Genomic DNA, 20,640 nt, shown 5'->3' on the forward strand with positions numbered 1-20,640 from the left:
GCTTATTTTTTCTCACAAAGTGGGGGGGGGGGGGAGGTACAAAATGAATAAAAAAATGCCTACACAATACTTGAATGACACTTTATTAGCGATCGCATGTAATTTCAACTGAAAGTATTCACATATAGAAGTGAAAATATCAGAAATACATACTCATAGCTCAGTCGAAGAACTAACACCAAGAAAAACGAGGTCGAAGTTTAGAATATCTATTGTCACGACCTTCACAGGGACATGGTTGCACCCTCCAAGCTCAACGAGATGACATCATATCAGCCTAGTGGGAAACTAGGGATCCGACTCTGTATTAAAGTACTATAAATTTGACTGGTTTTATAGAGGGAGGCGGGCCTGGTGGCGAAACTGACAAGGGACTCGATTTGGCTCTCGACGGCCCTGAACCAACCCTTATTTTCTAGTTTCTACCACTTGCACACCGCGCCGTCACACTGGAAGCGACACATGCGTCGTTTACCTGTTAATCTAAAAGATTTCGTAATCATTTCGGACTTTGGCCAAGAATTTCTGGCCACTTCGCGAAATGGCTAGCCAAAGTAGAAAATGCAATATTAATTGCAAGTATTTCGGGCTTTGGCCAAACCTCTTGGCCAATTCGCGAATTGGCCAGCCAGTTCGCGAACTGGCCGGACTTCGGGCTTTGGCCGTAACATATACATATTTTTAAATAGCTTTTTCTGTTTTGCTGATTGTTTTCAGTACCTACTACTTCCAAAAATAGTTCCAAAATGCACATCTTAAATGAGCACATTGAAGTATTCTTTTTGAAATTCTCTTCAACTTGTTTCTTTTCCTTTTTTTTTATTTATTTGATGAATTATTAGTATTAAGCATCAACTTAGTTAAACTGTTATGCTATTTTAAAGGAAACTTAAGAGAAGAAATGTAAAAGTAGACTTACTATTTATTTATCTATTTATTGATTTATTTTAAGGTTTTTTCCAATATTTATAGAGCTATGCAAATGTGAGGAAGAAGGTAACAAGGCGTACATTACAATGTACCTAAAAAGGATGTTGAAATGAGCTTTGAAAAATAGTTTTGGTGGTTTTTGTGTAAATCAACTGTATTATGAAAGAAATCAGCTATTTGTTATGTACTTATCGGCTAATTAAGGCTTTAATAACTCACCAAATTTAAAAAATAATTTAGAAAAGTTGCTCAAGAAACCAACAAAAGCTGTTAACTTAATATTTTGGATAGATTTTGATGATAATCAAAAGCAACCCCAAAATATTGTTATTGTAAATGCAACTTAAAATCAATCGAAACAAAATTTTGTAAAAGTAGTTCTGTAACTAATTGTGCTTTTAAGATATTAACCTCAAACTTTAGTCTTTTGAAATGATTTTTTATAGTTCTATTTATTAAATTTATTAGTTTTATACTTAAAAAAAAAATTAAAATAATAAATTAGTAACTTATTTATTCTGTAGGATAGACATTCTAAAGTTGATTGTAGTATTTGGTTTTAAAAAGTACAAATGTTTAAAACTATCTATTTTATTTACTATTGCCATCTTTTGTAATAGGTTCATGAAGGTAGGAGCAGTGGATCTGAAGTTAGCAAAAAGTCAGAGAAAATGTATGATATGGAAGCACGTTTAATTGAAGGTAAGCTTAATACTTGCCAGTTATATGATAAGTTTAAGATATAGAGATTATGTATGAAAATAATTACTTTTAATCATATAGTAATATTGTGAAATGTCTTTTCTGTTCATAGTAATAACATTTGTTTATTACCTTTAAGTTAGAGTTAAAATTAAATTTGCTGACTCTAGTTTTTAATTTATTTTATAGATTGTGTAACAGAACAACTTCTAGATGCCAGAAATGTGATAAGTCCATCTAGTGATTCTGGCAGTTACACAACAGGTATTTAATTGTTTTTTTTTTCCTCTCAAACATACAATGATTCAAAAATAAATTGAGTTTTAAAGAGTCTGTTTTTAAAAATATTTATTTATTTGCAGTTGAGCAAAGTTTTACTGTTTTCTTCTTTTTTTCAGATGAATATGGTTTACCTATTCGAAGGAAGAGATTGAGATCTGGTCAGAAAGGTAGTGTTCTGAATTGGATGGAGTTTATTCCTCCACCCCCAGATCATCCTCCTAGTGAAAGGGGTTCACCTACACATTCATCATCCAATCTAAGAAATCCATATCCCATTAGGAACATTCATTCCCAAGTATGATGATTATACATTGTTTTTAATAATGTCTCAATGTGCTATTAAAACATAATTTGTATTTCTTAATATATTTAATACTCAGTGCTGGGAATCAAACCATTCAAAAACTGGTACGCTTGAAATGTTTTATAGGGATAATAGTAATGAAGTATTAGCTTTGTAATAATGAAATATTTTAAAAATGTATGAATAAATAAATGAAAACTAAGTTTTCAAGCTCATTTAATTCAACAAAAAATGCACAACATTTTTTTGGGAATTTCTTAACTTACTTCTTCTAAATTGTGATTATTATTGCTTAACCACTCTGTTAACACTGGCTCCGGGTTCCAATCTTTTAGTGGTTATCCAACTATGGGGTTAATTATCATTATGTTTGAAATATTTTTGACAGGTTATCTGTTTTTCCTCTGAACAAATTGTATCCATTAGGATGAAGCGTCCTTCAGCTTCAGCAGAACTTACAGTGATGGTTTTAAGGTTATTTCTGGATTCCCCCCCCCCCCCCCCTTTTTGGGATGCTATAAATTTCAAAATTTTCTAAAACGTTTGAAATAAAATCTCTGTTCTTGTTTGCACCGATTTCATATTTGAAAACCTCAAAAAATTGCTGAATAAGTTTTACTGTCTTTATGTACTTGTTTGCGGAGCTTCAGAAATTTAAAGAGTAAATATGCGAAACTTTGAGAAATTTTAAAAAACGTTCACTCAAACCAGTGAATACCAGCTAAATCCCATCACTTTAAACTGAATAATGTATGGGGTAATTGCTATGGTTTTAGTGTTGTTAATCTAGTATAGTCAAGTTTATAAAAGTTTGTGTCCTTTGAATTTCAGCTTTCTTTTACTAATCTGAAACCTGTACTTATGAAACATAATTGGGAATTGAATTTGCATTATAAATAATCATAGCAGAATTTAATAATTAAAAAACCACATGCAAATAAAATTCCATTAAAATGAACATGCACCATGATCAAAATTAGCACACATTGTGCAGCATATATAGGTTGTGGGTGAAAATGTTTTGAGGCAAAGTCCAAAATTCTGTTTTTTAATTCACGAATCCCTGAGTAATTTAGAAGACGGTGCTTTTGTAACTACTCAATTCATTTTTTATTTCTGAAAAGGGGTGTAAGTTCAACAGAATTGCTTAATATAGATCGGCAGTTTAAAGCTTTTGTACTGTAGCTATACAGGGTGTCCAAAAAGTCCTAGACGCATTTTAAAAATTTATAGAAAAGCAACATATTGTTGTATGAATATGAGGTTTGCGCCATAATACTTCGCAGTTTCAAGACTTTTTTTATGGCATCGTAAAAAAGGAAAGAAAAAAGTAATTATAAGTAATTAACATTGATGACTGTATCGTCACAGTAGGAAAAAGAAACGTCATGTGAGATTTTAATCATGTTATTAAACATAATGCAATATCCTTCATTTCCAGAGTTCAATGTGTGCCCCATATCTTGATTGAACCACATCTAAACGATTCTCAAGTTCATCTTATGTCACAAACGATGCACACAATGAGTTCTGGTAATGAAAGGTATTGCTTTACGAATAAAATGGCTAATTATCTCGCATTACGTTTCTTTTTCTTGCTGTGGCGATACAACTGTCAATATAAATTCAATTCTTGAACCTATGGAGCATTTTGGTGCAAACCGCATATTCATACTACAATTTGCAACTTTTTTTATGAACTTTTAAAATGTGCCAAGGAATTTTCGGACACCCTGTACATCTTATCTTTTTAGTTTTAAAAAGGAATGTGTCATATAACAACAAGTGTTATGAACTTTGAAAACTCTTTTCTATTTCATGATCTAATTCATAACTTTTTTTTCTGTCTGTCTGTTTTGATGAAATTTATTTTTCCTGCTTTTCATATTTTGTTTTCCTTTTCAGATTCCCTTAGAAAACATAACAAATTTGAATCAATCGCCTCAAATTAGTCGCAGTTTACAGTCCACTGCATTAGCTAGGCATACCTCATTAGGACCTTTAAGTCACAGTCTAACCAGAGCTCAAGGTGATGTAAATAGAGCTCCCACTCCTCCTTCCTCCACGGGACCTCGATTTCCTGTCACGAGTATCCCCACGCCATTATCCTATGGTTCTAGTCCTGGAGTAGATAGAGGAATTCAGTCCTCATTACTATCACTTGCTAGTGACCCCAATCCTAATTCAAAGATAATGTGTCCTGAAAAGTGTATGAAAATGAATTCATTGCAAAGCAATCCAGGTAAGTGAGAAAGTTATGGATTATTTTGTATGTCTTTGTTACTCTTTGTAAATTACTCATGGTCTAAGAACAGACTTAGGTTGACCTACCCAGTAGTGTATTCAGAAATTAATTTTGGGAGGTGCGTCTCGCCATTGCGATGAATGATGCTATTTATAGGATAAAGACTCTGTGAATGCTAAATAAAATACAATATTTGAAAGGCTCGGAGCAATAATGTAATATGCCACATGATGCGAATTTTTCAGTAGGACAACTTCCAACCTTTTAAAAAATATTTGTAAAATTTTTCAAAGGTATAATTTATTCTATATTATGCAATACTGAAACCAGATATGTTTTTCTCCAAACGACATCATCCATTGTCATGTTTATTTCAGTTTTAGTTATGAGAGACAAAAATTTTGATCAAAAAGTCACTCCTTGTGTCTTGTCACATTTCTGCCCTGAGACCTTCACATCCATTTTGTTCTTTCTATTTAAAGCTGTTTAAGAATTGAATTTTTAAAATAAAGTTATGAATATCACTACAATATACATCATTTCAGGTTAATTAAGAACAAAAATTTTCACTAACCAGAATAGGTAAAAAAAGTTATGATTATTTGTCTTTTTAGTTTTTCGTAAAAACTAAAAAGTGTTTCGTCATCGTTTTTAAATCATTCATAGGTGAATTATTGAAAAATACAATACTTGAGCATTCCGCAAATTTTTTTGCGAGAATGCTTTGCAACCTTGTGGTTTTTCTCTTACATTTTTACGAGTAAAAAATTATTATTTTTTACGTATAGCTGTGATAAAACAATACTTTTTAGTTTCCATCAATTATTTTTCAATAAAAACTATCTGATTAACAATGAAATGTATAACAAACAATCTACTAAAACACATTTTAGGTGTACTGTTACTTTAAAAATTCTTTGTATAATTCCTTGCAGGTTGTGTTCGCACACTTCAACCGGTTGACCGGTGACTAACCGCAGCGTTCTATAGGAGTTATATGTTAACTGGTTGCTATCAATATCGTTCTATTAGCCTCACCGGTTGATCTACCAGTCGACCACAATATAAGCTGGTTGATTGAACCATGGGACATGTTTGACCAATAAGTATTTTTGACCTGCGTGTCTGCGCAAGTAACTGATGATCCACCAAAAGCGTTCGATGAAAAGTTGGTTGGTGAACAACTGGTTAGTAACCACTGAGGTCATTAGCTGTTATGTATGAGATCAACCGACCGGTAGCTACCAGTTGAGGTATGCAAACGCAGTCCAAGAAAAAATCTTTCATCAGTACATGTTGTAACAGGAAAAGCAGACTTAATTGTGAGTTCATGTGTGACTATAGAATAAAGGCTTCAATCAGACTGGACTATAGAAAAGGGGAGATTAATTTCTCCCCTTAATAAAAACGCACTCTTTATTTATTATTTTTTAAGGGGGTATTCTAGTCTAGAAGTTCAAAAAAAAAAAAAAATTTCTTGAAGTTTAGACCTTTAAGAGTAAGTTTCTAACAAGATTCATAGAAATTCAAATTATTTTTGGAGTTATAGTTAATTTTGTTAAAATGAACTCTTTTGCTGAAATGAGATTGCAAACTTTTCACTCGTTTTTCTCAAAACTAGTTTTTTCAATACGGTTGACAATCTCAAGTTCTAATGCACCAATTTACTTGAAATTTGGTAGGCTTTCTTAGTACTATCAAAACTGTCTCCTCGTAGGGGTTTTTGCAATTTTTGATTTTTATTCTTTTTTTTAAAAAAAGCTCACAAAAAGACGCCATTTTGTGAAAAATTTTTATTTTCTAATCGGCTACGTCCAGACAGTTCTAGATCCTTGTTTAATAAGAATTAACTTTTACTTTATGTTTCAGATCACGTGGAGGATTGGAATCACGTCGGCCAGGAATCCCCCCCCCCTTTTTTTAGAGTCCCCACTTTGCCAGCCTCCACCAACTACAATTTTTAATTTTTTTTCAACTATTATGCATTTTTATAATTTCAAAATATCAATTTAAAAAAAATGATAAAAATGTATAGTGAAAATAGCTACTGTTTTTTTTTCTATTGCGCACATAAAATCACCTTAAAATCAAACCTCTAGACTAGAATACTCCCTTAAGTGGCCAGAAAAGTATGTTTCAATTCATGCCATAGGTGAAAATGATCAATTTTTATGAGTTGTTTTATCTTGCAGGTATCATTTATCATCAACTTCATCCTGAACCTGATGCGCATGAGAGAGTGCGGTATCATAATGTGATGCAAAACATACACCCCAAAAACCATTCACCTGCCTCCAGTGTTCCAGATGATACCGAGTATGCTCCTGGTCACTGTAAGTCATCACCTATTTAACTATTGCAGTCCTTTTTTAAAAACCTTGCAATGTGAAGAAAAATATAAGTTTTTGTTTGGAGTTTTTATTAAAGATTTCTCATGAAAACTTCAGATGTAAAATTACATATACTTTGTCTAAAAAGAAAAGGGCAAAATCTGGTCACCACTGAAGTGCAATTAAATTAAAACAAAGGTAATTAAAAAAATAGCTGTCAATTGCCAGTAAAAAAAGAATATAAGTCGATAAAATTTTTCCAATCTAATCAGCTGGCATCCTTTATGAACTAAGTTATAATAAAATATATTAACTTACAATAATGCAGTTAGGACTATAAATTTTAACAGATTAAACAAAATTCTTCTGCCATGGGCAGGTAAAGGGCAGTAACTGCAAATTTTTTTTTTTTTTTGCTTTTTTTGTCATCTGTTTTACGTTAGCTTTATTGTACAAGCTTGCTTATTTGGTTTCCGCAGAAAAAGAGGTGTGCAAAAAACATCAAATTCCAACATTCTAATGTTAGTATTGAATCCGAAACAAATTTCTTCAAATATCTCGAAAAATCATTTCTGCAGATACTGCCGTTTACCTGCTCACGGCAGTATTGTTTTGCATTATGCCATTGCTTCCTTCTTTTTTATGCCATTACTTCATAAAAGGCGCTTCAAATGAGATGATTACTTTGAATGAAGTTGTTAGTGACTAAAGGTTTCTTCGAATTTGACCCATTATTTGTGTTTACAGAAATTAAAGTCATACCATATTGACTACCTTGACATTTGTCCTTTAACTACATTTTGTTTACACATATCTTTGACTTAAGGTGCCTACCTAATAAATGCATACCATCAAGGGCGTACACAGGGGGGGGGGGGATAAGGTACACCTGTTGGCCCGGGCCCGAGCCTAAAGGTAGCCCAATATTTTCAAAACTAGGCATGAAATATAGGGGTAAACAATATGGAGGGGGCTCGGAAAAGTCTTTTGTGATGTGCCCCAAAATTTCTGTGCACGCCCTTGCATACCATAGACTTGACTTTAAATGTCTCTACTATAAATTTCCTGTAGGCTTAATATCCTTTCTTAGGAAAAATAATCTTCCTAATGTTACCAAATTAATATTTTATCCGAGTGTATATATTCTACTGCATTTACCCATATCTCAGCTATCAAATTGATTTTTTTGAGATTTTCTTACTTTAATTGGTCACATATATTTAACCTATCACACAATTATATCAAATTTGAATGATACCTATGTGGCTTCAGAAGTTAATAACTTCAAAAACTTGGCATTAACAATACAAAACATTTTGAAACAATTATTATCAATGCTGAGCAATGTCTCCATAAATTTTCAGCTTTTTTTGTGAAATATTAGCTAGTTAAAGAAAAGTACCTGGACGACCGAGTCTCGCTCGGCTTTAAAAGAATTATTTTTAGTCAAATTGTGTTTTTTTAAGGTTCAATACTTTTCCAAATATACTTGAAAAGCTTCAGGTTAACGAAATATTATGTACTCGACCTTCTTATAACACTAAAGTACCAAACAAAGAAGATTCTGAATGTAATTAAATCAACATTTTGCTTTAAACTATCTGTTACGTTTATTTACTCTATACAATTTTCATGTCAGTAATTAAAATATTTTGACCTTAGTTTTGCTATGGTGAAATTGGTTTTTAACCGAATACTTCCTTTCATACTATGATGCGTTTCACGATTTTATCCCAATCGAGATTTTCTTTTTGAAGAAGTACTTTTAGTTTTTACGCCAGAAAATGCTACATACAGCATGATATCCATCAAAACTGATGATCCACAAACCATTCCAACAAATGATAACAACTGTCTTAACAAAACATAAACAATCTCAAGACATACACTTCTTCGAAATAAAATTTAGATGCGTGATTTAAAAAACATGTTAAACTATTTGAAGTGTAAAAAGAAAATAAATAAATAAAATAAAATAAAACAGGATGGTCAAGCAATAGTTTCACTTAAAAAAGAAAAAAGCCTTACATCGACTTACATAATGCTTTTGAATTTGTTTTCAGCCAAGTGTGTTTGAAATTAGCCAAAGTGGCCAATATCAGCCAAGCCTGGCAACCCGAAGCAAGTATAAAATTTTAAAGCGAGACGAGACAAATTTTCATTGTTATGGTTGCAAATCGTCTGCCTGATGCGTCAACTCACAGTTTACTTCAAGGCTTAACTCAATTTGACTTTACATTAAAAAACTGTTTTTTGTAAAAAATCGCATTTTTTCAGAAAAAACACTGATGTAGATGAACTTAGAATGCAAAACTACAATTAAATCCAAAATTTCATCCAAATCGTTAGAGCCATTTCCGAGATAAGAAATATATATATACCCACAAGAATTGCTCGTTTAAAGATATAAGATGTACTTTCCTTCATCCTAGGTGCAGCTCCTTCTTGGACTAGTGTCACAGACAGGAGTAGTACATCCAGTGCTCGATCAAGTGTAGCAAGCTCTTCAGATGGATCTGTATATACCGACTCTGATTTTGCAAATGTTGTAGCAAGAGCTAATCAGAATGCTGGCTTTCACATATTTAGGCCAGTTACCTCTCCAACTCAACCGTCCAAATTAGGTATGAAATAAATACAGTTCATATATATATAATTTTGTTTTAAATTTGGTTGATAGATTTTTAAATGCATTGCATATTGAAGAAATTCTGAATGAAATCTAGCATAATTCATTTATATTCAAGAGTTGGAGAAACTAGCATATACATCTTCTGCTTGTGTACTTTTTTTTTCCAATACTGCCAAAATAATCAAGTGTGACAAAGCACATGTTTAAATGTTTGTTAAATGTATTGCTTGTTCAAAGTCCCAGCACAAAAGAAAGCATGCAGAAAAAATCCTTAATGTAATACGATGTATGTCAAGCATTACAAAATGACAAGACACTTACAATCTTAGGAAATAATAGGAATAACTTTATAACTCCCTTATATCATTTTTTTCTTTTTAAAGAATTTTATTTCAATCCAATTTTAATGTTTCAAGTCCAAGTTTAACGGTCCTTTGTTACAGCAAAGTTATGTTCAAACCAAACTTTGCTGTAACCAGGGGTGCTCCCCTTAAATATTGCAAATACCCCCTAAAAGCAAGAGCCCCCCCCCAAAAAAAAAAAAAAGAAAAAATACCTGTCAAAACACTTCTGTCTTAAAAATTTTAATGCCGCAGTCTGTGGGCACGCCTGTTGTAACAGTGACTGCAACCGTAATTTATTTTTTAGAAAAGGGGAACTGGATTTAAGCATGCATTCTAAAAAGATTAACAGTAAAGGAGACTGGGGATACTTGGTCCCTAAGGATTGCTAAGGATTCCATAGCCAAAAATGTACCAAAATAGTTAATATAATTGTCAGGTTTCAAATCTCTAAAGTTATACTTGTACATAAACACTGGCAACATTTTGTTTTTTTCAGCCATTTTGTTTTAGCTCAAGAAATAATAGTCTAAATGTGTCAAGGGAATTTTTTTTTTAGGAAACCATTCCAAAGTTTACATTATCCATTAAGTACAGCTTAAAAAAATTCCGAAGTGTAATGTTAAAGTATAGACAGTCTTTCATAATTGAGACATATTTTTAGTAAATTGCCATTGATTGTTAACAATATAGCAAGTATGTTTGTAAAAATCACATATTAGGGACACTTGATCCTTTCGTTTAGAGGGATACATGATTCCAGTGATCAAGTATCCAAATGACAATATAAACACAATGAAAGAAATATAAATATTGTTTACTTAGTTAACATTAACTTTAAACATTCAAAACCATGTTAACATAATAAAATTATCATAGTTTGATAGATTTAAACAATCACTACAGTGTGAATATGCTAAACAATTAAAATATCAGTTCTCACTTGTAACCCACAAAACACGTCAAACATCTAAACATGAACTAACTCTACTGATAAATTATGTTCTGATCAGCCAAATGAGCTTGAACAATTGAAATAGATGTCAAATCTTTGTTTGAAAGAAAAAAATGATTTTGCTACAGTTCGACTTTTTTACAACAAAAAAGTGAATTGGCCATTATGTAGACTCATTAGCGGATAGAATGCTAAGTTGAATTTCTAGAGTTTGAAATACGTTTTCTGGAGTGAAAACGTAATATGCTTAATCAGTCTATTTTTCCTGAAAAATTGACAAAATGTGTTAAGCTGCACACATCCAGTTGGGTTGAGCGGAACTTTAAGAACTACAACAAACAAATTGTTTTCATTCAGGCCGAGGAGTCAGTCACCTTTCTCACCTTTATTCACCTTTTGAAAATTTGGTTACTTTTAGTCACCTTTTGCAGCTTTTGTCACCTTTCTCACCTTTTTTGAAATGCATCTTAGGAATTTTTTTTTAAATAATTAAATCTTTGAAAAGTATCTGAATGGTAGCTTTAACAGTGAAATTAATTTAAAAAATAGCCTTAAATATGCCCCCCTCCCCTCCACCTTGTTGTTGTTTAAGAAAAATAGCTATGCTATCGGGAAATCGGGGAATTTTTTTATCGCTTGCAATTGCACCCTATGAGCAGAACCAGTCTTTCTATCCCCCTTCGACCGTCAGACGCATTTTCCGCAAGTCTCGTCTAAACGCCATTTTCTACACACTTTGTTGAGTGAGCCGTCATCGAATGCAAGTTGTCTTCCGTGTTTATCAAATGACGTCATCTGAAGTCTCTGAATCTCACGGAATCTCACGCTCATCTCTAGCCAGGCGCGTTACTTGCTTGTTTTACTTTTACTGACTTCGAAAGTCGCGACTAAGCAGTCACAAGCGGTTTGATTTGAAAAAGGGGTGATGGGTTAAGGAGGTGTGCCTCGATGCCTTCTTTGAGCGCGGAATAGTGAAAAGTTTTGGTTTATGTTTATAGTTTCACTTTGTGTTTGCACAGAAATGGTTAGTTCGGGTTTTATTTTTGCTGCGCAAGTGTGAAGTGAACTTGGTCTGTGTAAACATTTCTTAACATTTCCTTTTTTGGTGCGTCTCAGAGAATCTCCGAAATTTTTTTTAAATGAGGTTTCAATGCTTTATATGGCTAGCTCCAGTAAAAATAAAGCTTTTAGAAGCAGATGCTAGCCAAAAGCTTTATTTTATCTAACGGCGAGATTGATTTTATTAAAGTACGGTATTAACATGGTTTGGTAATGTAATGATTTGGTTCTTCCACATTCATTTTAAAAAGCTGCTGATTTTATAATCCAGAGATTTTATAAGTGGCGGTTAGTGTTTATTTATTTATTGAATTAAAACAAAAAAACTGCTGTAAACCTATTTGAAACAAAATGCACTACGACAGTATTTTTGATAAATGTGATATTATTTTCCTAGATTCAATAAGGAATAAATTTATGTTTAAAAAAAAAAGTAAAGAAATAAAAAAAAAACAGCCAACCAACGCATCTAACAAATGAGTCCCGATTGAAAAAAAAAAGTACCCTCACATCGTTATCTTTATCACCCCTATTTTGATCAAATCAGAAGAGACCATGATAGCATTCCTGCTTATTCGTCATTATTTTTTATTCCTAAGCCTGATAAGTTGGGGATTGTAACTTGACTAGGACCAGTCTAGCTATGCCCAGAGCCTGTTACTGGTTGTCACTTTTGTATTTGTAATTATTAATATCTTGATTTAACACTACATTTTTTACCTCCCATGGACATGTCATGGAATATTTTCAGAGCTTGCTAAAAAAAATAAAAATTAAATAAAACAAGAAAGAAAAAATCATGAACATTTTCAGGCATATGAAATGATATTTTCAGTTTCATACTTCAACATTTTCTTTTTGCATTGTAAGTACAATTATCATTTTGTTAAAGTCTGATTTTTCAAATTGGTTTTCTCAGTTATTCTCTACTGTCAAGACTTTCGATTTAATATTTATGCTTTTTATTTACTAAGAAAAAAAAAAGAATGCTAATAATTTTTCAACAAGCTAAAACAAAAGAGAAAAAAACAATACTAAAAATGTGATTGAATAACATAAATTATATGTTCAAGAAATGCATCATCTTGCTCTTTACTTCACAATTTCAAGCTTTATTATGTTGATTATATATATATATATATATATATATATATATATATATATATATATATATATATAATAAGGTTACATAGAGTTACACTGAAAGTTTTTTGAAAATGTCTTAAAATTTTTATTTTACTACTTCTAGCCCTATAATATTCATTTCCAAAATTGTAAAAAAAATCTTTACAAGAAATATATAAGCTATTTTGGTAAAAGTCAGTAAAAAGGGATAATCCTTTTTTTTTTTTTTTTTTGAGTTCTTAACAAATTGCTTTTGGTCACCTTTTAGTTACTTTTTTGTCACCTTTTAGTCACCTTTGTTTTCAAATTTGTCACCTTTCTCACTTTTTTCAAAGGCCATCAGCCATCCTCGGCCTGTTTTCATTTGACTTTTCAGGTTTTGAAAACATATAAGCTAGGCTTTCTTTTTTATAAGTACACTGATATTTACATTTTTCTTCCTTCTTTTTAAAAATTAATTCAATTGATGAAACCCTTAATTTTATTATTGCAAGACAAGAAGCAAATAAGATGATTTTCGTGCTTGTCATCCTATTTTTTTAAATTGTTGTAATTTTGGCTTCACTATGCTACTTTAAAAAAATTGTTAGTTTTGTTTATGAAATATAGTATTTTGTTTGCAACTGTGTTGGATAATAAGTAACTGATCAAAAGCATCATAAGTTCATGAAAGTTGTGTACATTTTTTTTACAAACGTCTAGTGAAATTTGAAACTATGTTATTTTATATGCACATATTATAATCTAATAAAGAAAATTAGAAATGGTGTTATTTTTTAGAAACAGTATGTAGAAAACTAAAATCCATAAATAAATTGCCTACCTAATGAAAGATCTATGTATTTTTTCTCAGTGGGATCAAGTATCCCTGATGAAAAAATAATGTATCCCTTGATGTGGGGATACATAATCCCTTTATGAAATATCTGTTACATACCCTATCTGTTTAATTTCAACTAAAAAAATACTGTCAGATTGAGGAAAAAATTACCTTTGTTCATGTACGTTAAAAAAAAAAAATAATAATTTGCAGCAGAGAAAGAAAATTGAAAATTAAAGTGGGATCAAGTGTCCCCAGTCTCCCCTAAGGGCTAACCTTTTTAATTATTCAAACTTAATGAAAAATCATGAGCAAAACTAAGAAATACGGATGTTCTTCATGCAAATTATCCCTCAAGGTTATTGTGAGGAATTTGCTATCCCAGATATTTAATCTGACTATCACAGCACATAGCAATGTCTGTTTTCTTGCTTTTGAAAGATGACACATTCGCATTGCAGCACTGCAAATTTGCATTTCAGTTTTGTTCAGCCCTTTTCATTTAGTAATGAATTCAAAATTGCTTCATTCTTGAATGGCTTATCACTACTTTTGTGGATTTTGCTTAATCTTTGTATGTGTACATCATTTAATTTTTGTAATTTTTCTTTCAGAAATATCACAATCTTCATCATTGCTGAGTCCTATACAAAACTGTTGATGTCTGTACATAAAGAAAAATATCGGCTAAATAGCACCCCTTAGCCAAAAATATTAGCAGAAAGTATGGATTCAAGTCATTTCATCATCTCTATTGTGATCTCAACATATACTTATTGCAAACAAAAATTTAAAATAAAAGAAAGCATTTACAATTAAGGCGAAAAAAACACCTGTAATAAATTTTTAAAATATGTATTTAGAGAAGCAATTCAAAATTTTTTGATAGTTCAAAAGTTTCTACTTTACATCACTCATTTTGTAATAATATTCTCATTCCGTGTCATAATAATTGTAGTTTACTGCTTGTAAAAATAGCACTTGGAGCAATAAGAAAATGGTTAAGTGTTTTTTATACAAAAGTTTTGTATGCAGTTTTACTCGTAGCATATATTTGAAGAAACGTGTAAGTGAAATTTTTCTTAAGCGAAACTGGGAAACGAATAATATAAAATATCTATGATGCTAAACTCTACTTATTAAACAAATTTTTCTCCTGAGAAATTTAGTAACATTGTTGCAAAAACAAAGAAAATTTAACCTTGTGGTTTCGTGTGTTAACATCCGTTACTGCTTAATATATTCTTTGTTCTGTTCATACAGTATTTCATACTACTGCATAGTACATACATACATGCAAGTACTAATTTGTGGAAACTCTTTTGCAACAACACTGTTTTATGTATTTTGATGAACTTAAAAAAAAAAATCTTACTCTTCATTTTTAAAAGAATTTGTAAGCCAACAGTTTTGTAACTTGAATACATTTTTTGATTTTGTTGTGCCTACATCATTGTAATGGGTGCCAAATTGTTTGTATTTCAGGAAATCCATACAACCTTGCCATATTTCCAGTCATGTAAATGTAATTTGCCTTGTATATAAAATGTAATTTATTTTTGTAAGTATCTGTACAGAAGTTTTATAGTTTTTTTTTCAAGAATTAAAAGTTTAAGTATTAAAAAGTGCCGTATTCTTTTGTTATCATCCAACACATTATAACTAGGGTTATGTGTATTTAAAGTAATGACAATTGAATGCCTCACTTGCCAAATCGATTAATTCCATGAAACAAAAAGTAGAGAAAAGTTATGAAGAAGATGGTGTTATCCGTAGGTGCAAATATGTCGTCGTGTTACATTTTCTGCTATCACATGGTCAGAAATGTTTTGAACCAAAACATTAACATAAACTCACATACTAAGCATTGATAAAGCACTATTAAAGCAGAAATGAGGATTTTTCAATGAAGTGGAGTTAATCGAGTTGGCAATGGAGGCATCCAATTGTGCGCCAATTAACTGAAAACTTTTCAAAACTTGTTTTGTATTGAAGTATTTAGGAAATGCTAAAACTTTCAATTTAATAAGTAAGAACAAAATTGAGAAAAACTAAGATTGGTAATTAACTGCAATTCCTGTTTACCGAAAGTGGAGTTCATTGCCTAGCAGTAAATAATACGTTCAGACATTCGAATTAATGCTGCTCTTTTAAGCACAGTTGGAAAAGTTCTTCCTTTTTTTAAACTGAAAAATAAAGTATACATGTTTGTTACAAATTTAAGGGTAAGTCTTTTTAAGTTATTGTGGTGTTTGTCATATCAAGTCCAAAACGTTTTATTACTGTTCTTGGATTTTTTGCAGATATTTGGATTCATGGGGGTTGTTTAGCATTGCTAAACATGCCCGAGATAAGTCAAAAAAAAAAAAAAAAAACGTTTTATTACAGCCAGAGATATTTTTAACACTTCTACAAATGATTTCACACAAAGAAAATTGGAGACAAACATATTTAGTCAAGTATATTTTCATTCTTTGTATTTAAAAAATAAAAAAAAACATTAAGGTGAGTGTGTTTGACTCAGTTGAAATTTAAAAAATACTACATTTATTTGAATGTTCTGTAATTTTCTGTTTCATGTTCATTTTCATTTAATAAGGTTTTAGATCTAAAAATAAAGAACTTTTGCACAGTTTGAAGAGAAAAGAGGGAATTCTGAACATTACTCATTCTATCTGTTTCTGGGTATATTCAGAATTGTCAGTGTCTATTACTAGGGCCGGATCTTTTTTTGAAATTGAGCAAGTAAAAATAGAATTAACTAATTCAGAGGATCGAGAAGCAGCCAAACCTTAGATGAGATGTAGTTGCATGAGAGAAAAATAATTTTAAAAGTCTAAACGCATTAAAAGGCTCAGAAAATTGAGTTAACATGAGAGCCACGTCCTTAAGCATCTGTTACTAGTGCTGTCACCCTATCTCTGGTTATACTGCCGTGTGCAGGTAAATGGCAGTATCTGCAAAAATGAGTTTGAGATATTTGAAGAAATGTGTGTCTTATTCAATATTAACCATAGGGAAATCTTGGAATAAGGCGTTTTTTTCGCGCCTTTTTTTTAGCGGAAACCAAATAAGAAAGCTTGTACAATAAAGCTAACGTACAATAGATGACAAAAAAAAAAAAAAATAAATAAATAAATAAAAAGTTGCAGTTACTGCCCTTTACCTATACAAGGAAGTATAGCTTTTAGGTCTGGATCAAATGCCATTAAATTTGATATTTAAAAGCTGTTTTTTGTGTTAAAATTTTGAAAAATACTAAATTCTTCAAGTTTAAATTAAATGTTGACCCCTTTACAAAGGTTGAAATAGTTAGTCTATTGATTTTAGAGTCTTCGGAGTCAAAAAACTTAGTTTGAATGGGGGGGGGGGGGCATGGTTAATGTCAAAAGGATGCTAATTTTTTGGTTATTAATAAAAATGAAAATAGGGTATCTACAGTGGTGTAGTTACTGTTTCTGCCGCCCGGGAAGGCTCCTCTATTTGCCGCCCTTTCATTAAGAAATTACTAATACACATCAAAATACACATCGAAAATTATTGAACTTAAAATTAAAAATTTTATTTAAGGAAAAAGACAAGCTAATTTAATCCACATTCTTCCCACAAAAAGAGGGAGGGGGCAGCTCCTCTCCCGATTAATGCTCATGTTTAGGACTTATATTTTTACTTATTCTAATCGAATTTGCATATAATTTGACTTTTAACTAAAAAGTTTAGCTACCGAGTGCGTGGCAACAGCAACAAACTTATGTTATAAGCGAGTCGCTTATTTACATTTTCTGTCTCCCACTTGCATACCTGCCGGTAGCAGCTTGCACGGCATTTATATTTTAAGTTGTAAATGAAAAGAATTTTATCTTATGTTTAAGATATTCCATATGCTACATGTTCACAGCTGAATGGACCCGTGACACCTCAAAATTTACATCAGAAATCCCGTAAATTTACGTCAAACATTAATAGCAACGTTCAAAGGAGGGTTCTCTCCTGAATCTTCTACAAAACTGAAGTCAGTTTTAGCCTTTGGTGACGTTAGGAGGGGGGGGGGGGGTCTAGAATATTTTCCGAAATTTAAGTTTTGAAAAAACCATTTAGTCTATTTCTTAAAAGACGTTAGGTAAGGGAATGAGGAAGGTTTAAGGGCTCACTACGGAAATACTTTTACTCATTACGGAAATACTTACTTAAATACTACGGAAATTTTGAACTCTGATGAGCACAGCTGAAGTAGTGAGAAGCAAAGGAGGGTAAGTGGACTTTTTCAAGAAGAATGTGTTTAAAGTTCAGACCCTAGAAAAGCTTTCATTGACATAATTTTCTAAACCATGCTGTACAGCAGCACCTACCAGGGCTACTAGCCCTTGGACAGGCAAGAGTATCACCTACCGTTTGTACTGGGTACTTCGAAAATTTTAATTTTGGCACATACATTCCTTTGCTTCTCACTGACTCAGTTGTAGTCATACCAAAATCTTACATTTCGAAGGATTTTTGAGCAATCAGGATTGCTTATTGCTTTCATTTGACAGTCCTTGATGTTCCGGTTCCTTTTTCAGCTTGGACCAGGCCTGCAGCACCACTGTCCACCGGCGGCGGCGCGGCTGGTCCTGAGCACTGTCCACCGGAATCCACTTTTGCTGGGCGGTGGCGTCCATGTCCTACACACGCATGCTCATATACACTCCCCTACGTGCGCACGCCTTTACACACATACACACGCCTACACGCACACACGTAAGCCTACACACACAACTATACACACGAAACCACCCAGGGGGAGGGACATGCTTGGGGGGGGAGCCGTTTCTAGAAACAATAACTCTAATCATTAGTGTTTTGTCGCAACTCGTGATTGCGAAAAACATAATTTAAATTCAAAGCTTCGGAATTCAAATTAGAATTAATTGGGGGAAGTAGGTCACAGATTTTACTTTTTTTTCATTGCCTTCATTAATAGATTTTAAGTATGATTCCCTTATTTTTTTCCCCACATCAAAGGCCCTGAATCGCCACCCCCAAAAGTATGCCGCCCGGGCGGACCGCCCCACCCTAGCTATGCCACTGGGTGTCGAATAACAGTAATTTTAACAATTGGGTTGTTTCCGAAAATTTAAAAGTATTTTTATTCTGAATGAACATGCTTAAAAACACAGGTTTTATCCATTTAAAAAATAATTTGACAAAGTTTAGTATTAAAAAAATATTTTAGTCAGTGCTCAGATTCAATTTTATTTTTTACGCTTCTGCTCATGACATTACAAGTGATGAAATGCCATTCGCTGATGGCATCAGTACAGAGTGCTACATTTTGGCATTAGATAAAGATTAAAGTATTATAGCACAATAATACTAATGAATTTCATGTTTGCTTTAGAAAAGCCTTCATTCAAAATTCTCATTATGATTGTTGTGTTATTGTTTAATGGCAACTTTTTATTTTAAACAATGCGTAAACACTAAGTGCGCCAATGTGCATCACTTCTGACATCATAAAGACCACGCCCTATTTCCAAAATTGGACTTAAAAAAAAATGAATAAAAAATAACTCTTGGGAAAAACAAATTTTTTTTTCCTGTGGCTCCAGTCCCCCCCCCCCCCTTCTATCAATTTCAATGACTTAAGTGGTACTTTTGACTGAAGGAAACAACCATATTGTGGTTAAAGAAACCTCAGGAGATTAAATAAATGCTTAAAGTTTTCTATGCGAATGTTCGCAGCATTAGGAGCAAGATGGAAGAATTGAAAAGCACAATTTATAGATGAGAAGTTGGATATTATTGGAATTATTAAGACATGAGCTACCAAAAATGATGCAGATTTGTTGTGTATTGCTGGTGTATAATTTGTTTGGACAAGTTAGAGTTGGTGAAAAGGGTGGTGGGGTTTTATTTTAGGTTAAGAAACTTCCACCTGCAACGAAATGGTCATAATCAACTCCAAAGCTCTGAATTTTACTGAGCAAGTGCAACTGTGAACTTTTGCTTTCTACTCAATAAAAAAGACCTGATTTGTGGCAGGTAGGAGACTGGTTCTTCCACCACGACAATGCATCTGCACACACAGCCATCTCAGTTATCCAGTTTTTGGCTAAAAACAACATGCTCCGCTACCTTACTTAACTTAGTTTCATACAACTTTTTCTTATTTCCACGATGGAAAAAGGGCATTAAATGATACCAATTTAATGACATTGAAGATGTCAAGGAAAGATTATAACTATCAGCAATTTCTAAACATGACTTCATAAATTGTTTTGAGCAGTGGAAGCACCAGTGAGACAAATTCATTAGTTGCAATGTAGTAGAGTACTTTGAAGGGGCTAAGATTCTTTTGTAAAAAATATTGAAGATATAATTGCTGCTGCAAAATAATTGCATTATTTTGGGTACCCCTTAGTGTATATTATGTGTATATGAGTCTCACCAAAAACCAATGGGTGCGATGCATCACTCATTGCTAGTGCTGCTTTGGGCAACTCATCAAACAAGTACAGAGACAATGAAAAAACACCTTAAAAGTAAATACTGTACAATAAATAAAAAGACAAAAATGAGTGTGTGTGTGGGGGGGGGTATCCAATTTGTAGGACTTGACCGATGCATCGGCACCGATGGTTCAGAAATTTAGCCATCGGCATCAGCCTTAAAAGACATCTAAATGCCAATGTTTTTTTGAAAAAGAAGGGGAAATAACCTAACGTTCATTTATCTGATTTTTACTGCATAATTAATAGTAAGTACAGCATAGGGCTCGAAGTCAGGCAGCAACGGGATCAACAGCAGTTTTGGATTTCGGAGCACGCCGAATTTTGGGCCGCTACCAAAATTTTCGCAACATGCATGGCAAACACTTATCAAATAATCATTTTGTTGGGCAGCAAGTCAGCGAATGCAGTCTCTACCCATCTTCAC

At 32.5% G+C, this 20,640-nt stretch overlaps 1 protein-coding gene across 1 annotated transcript in view; it reads left to right on the forward strand.

Moving 5' to 3' along the window:
• Positions 1-15,291, forward strand: part of LOC129216000 (roundabout homolog 1-like) — a 51,494-nt gene extending 36,203 nt beyond the window's left edge. Inside the window, exons 16-22 of the mRNA XM_054850135.1 lie at positions 1,551-1,632; positions 1,822-1,896; positions 2,031-2,209; positions 4,124-4,460; positions 6,656-6,796; positions 9,226-9,417; positions 14,340-15,291. Coding sequence (XP_054706110.1) covers positions 1,551-1,632; positions 1,822-1,896; positions 2,031-2,209; positions 4,124-4,460; positions 6,656-6,796; positions 9,226-9,417; positions 14,340-14,386 — 1,053 coding nt within the window. The 3' untranslated portion in view covers positions 14,387-15,291. The remainder of the gene's footprint in view (positions 1-1,550; positions 1,633-1,821; positions 1,897-2,030; positions 2,210-4,123; positions 4,461-6,655; positions 6,797-9,225; positions 9,418-14,339) is intronic.
• The last annotated feature ends 5,349 nt before the right edge of the window (positions 15,292-20,640 follow it).

This window comes from Uloborus diversus, chromosome 2, assembly GCF_026930045.1.
Source record: "Uloborus diversus isolate 005 chromosome 2, Udiv.v.3.1, whole genome shotgun sequence".
Classification (NCBI taxonomy): Eukaryota; Metazoa; Arthropoda; class Arachnida; order Araneae; family Uloboridae; genus Uloborus; species Uloborus diversus.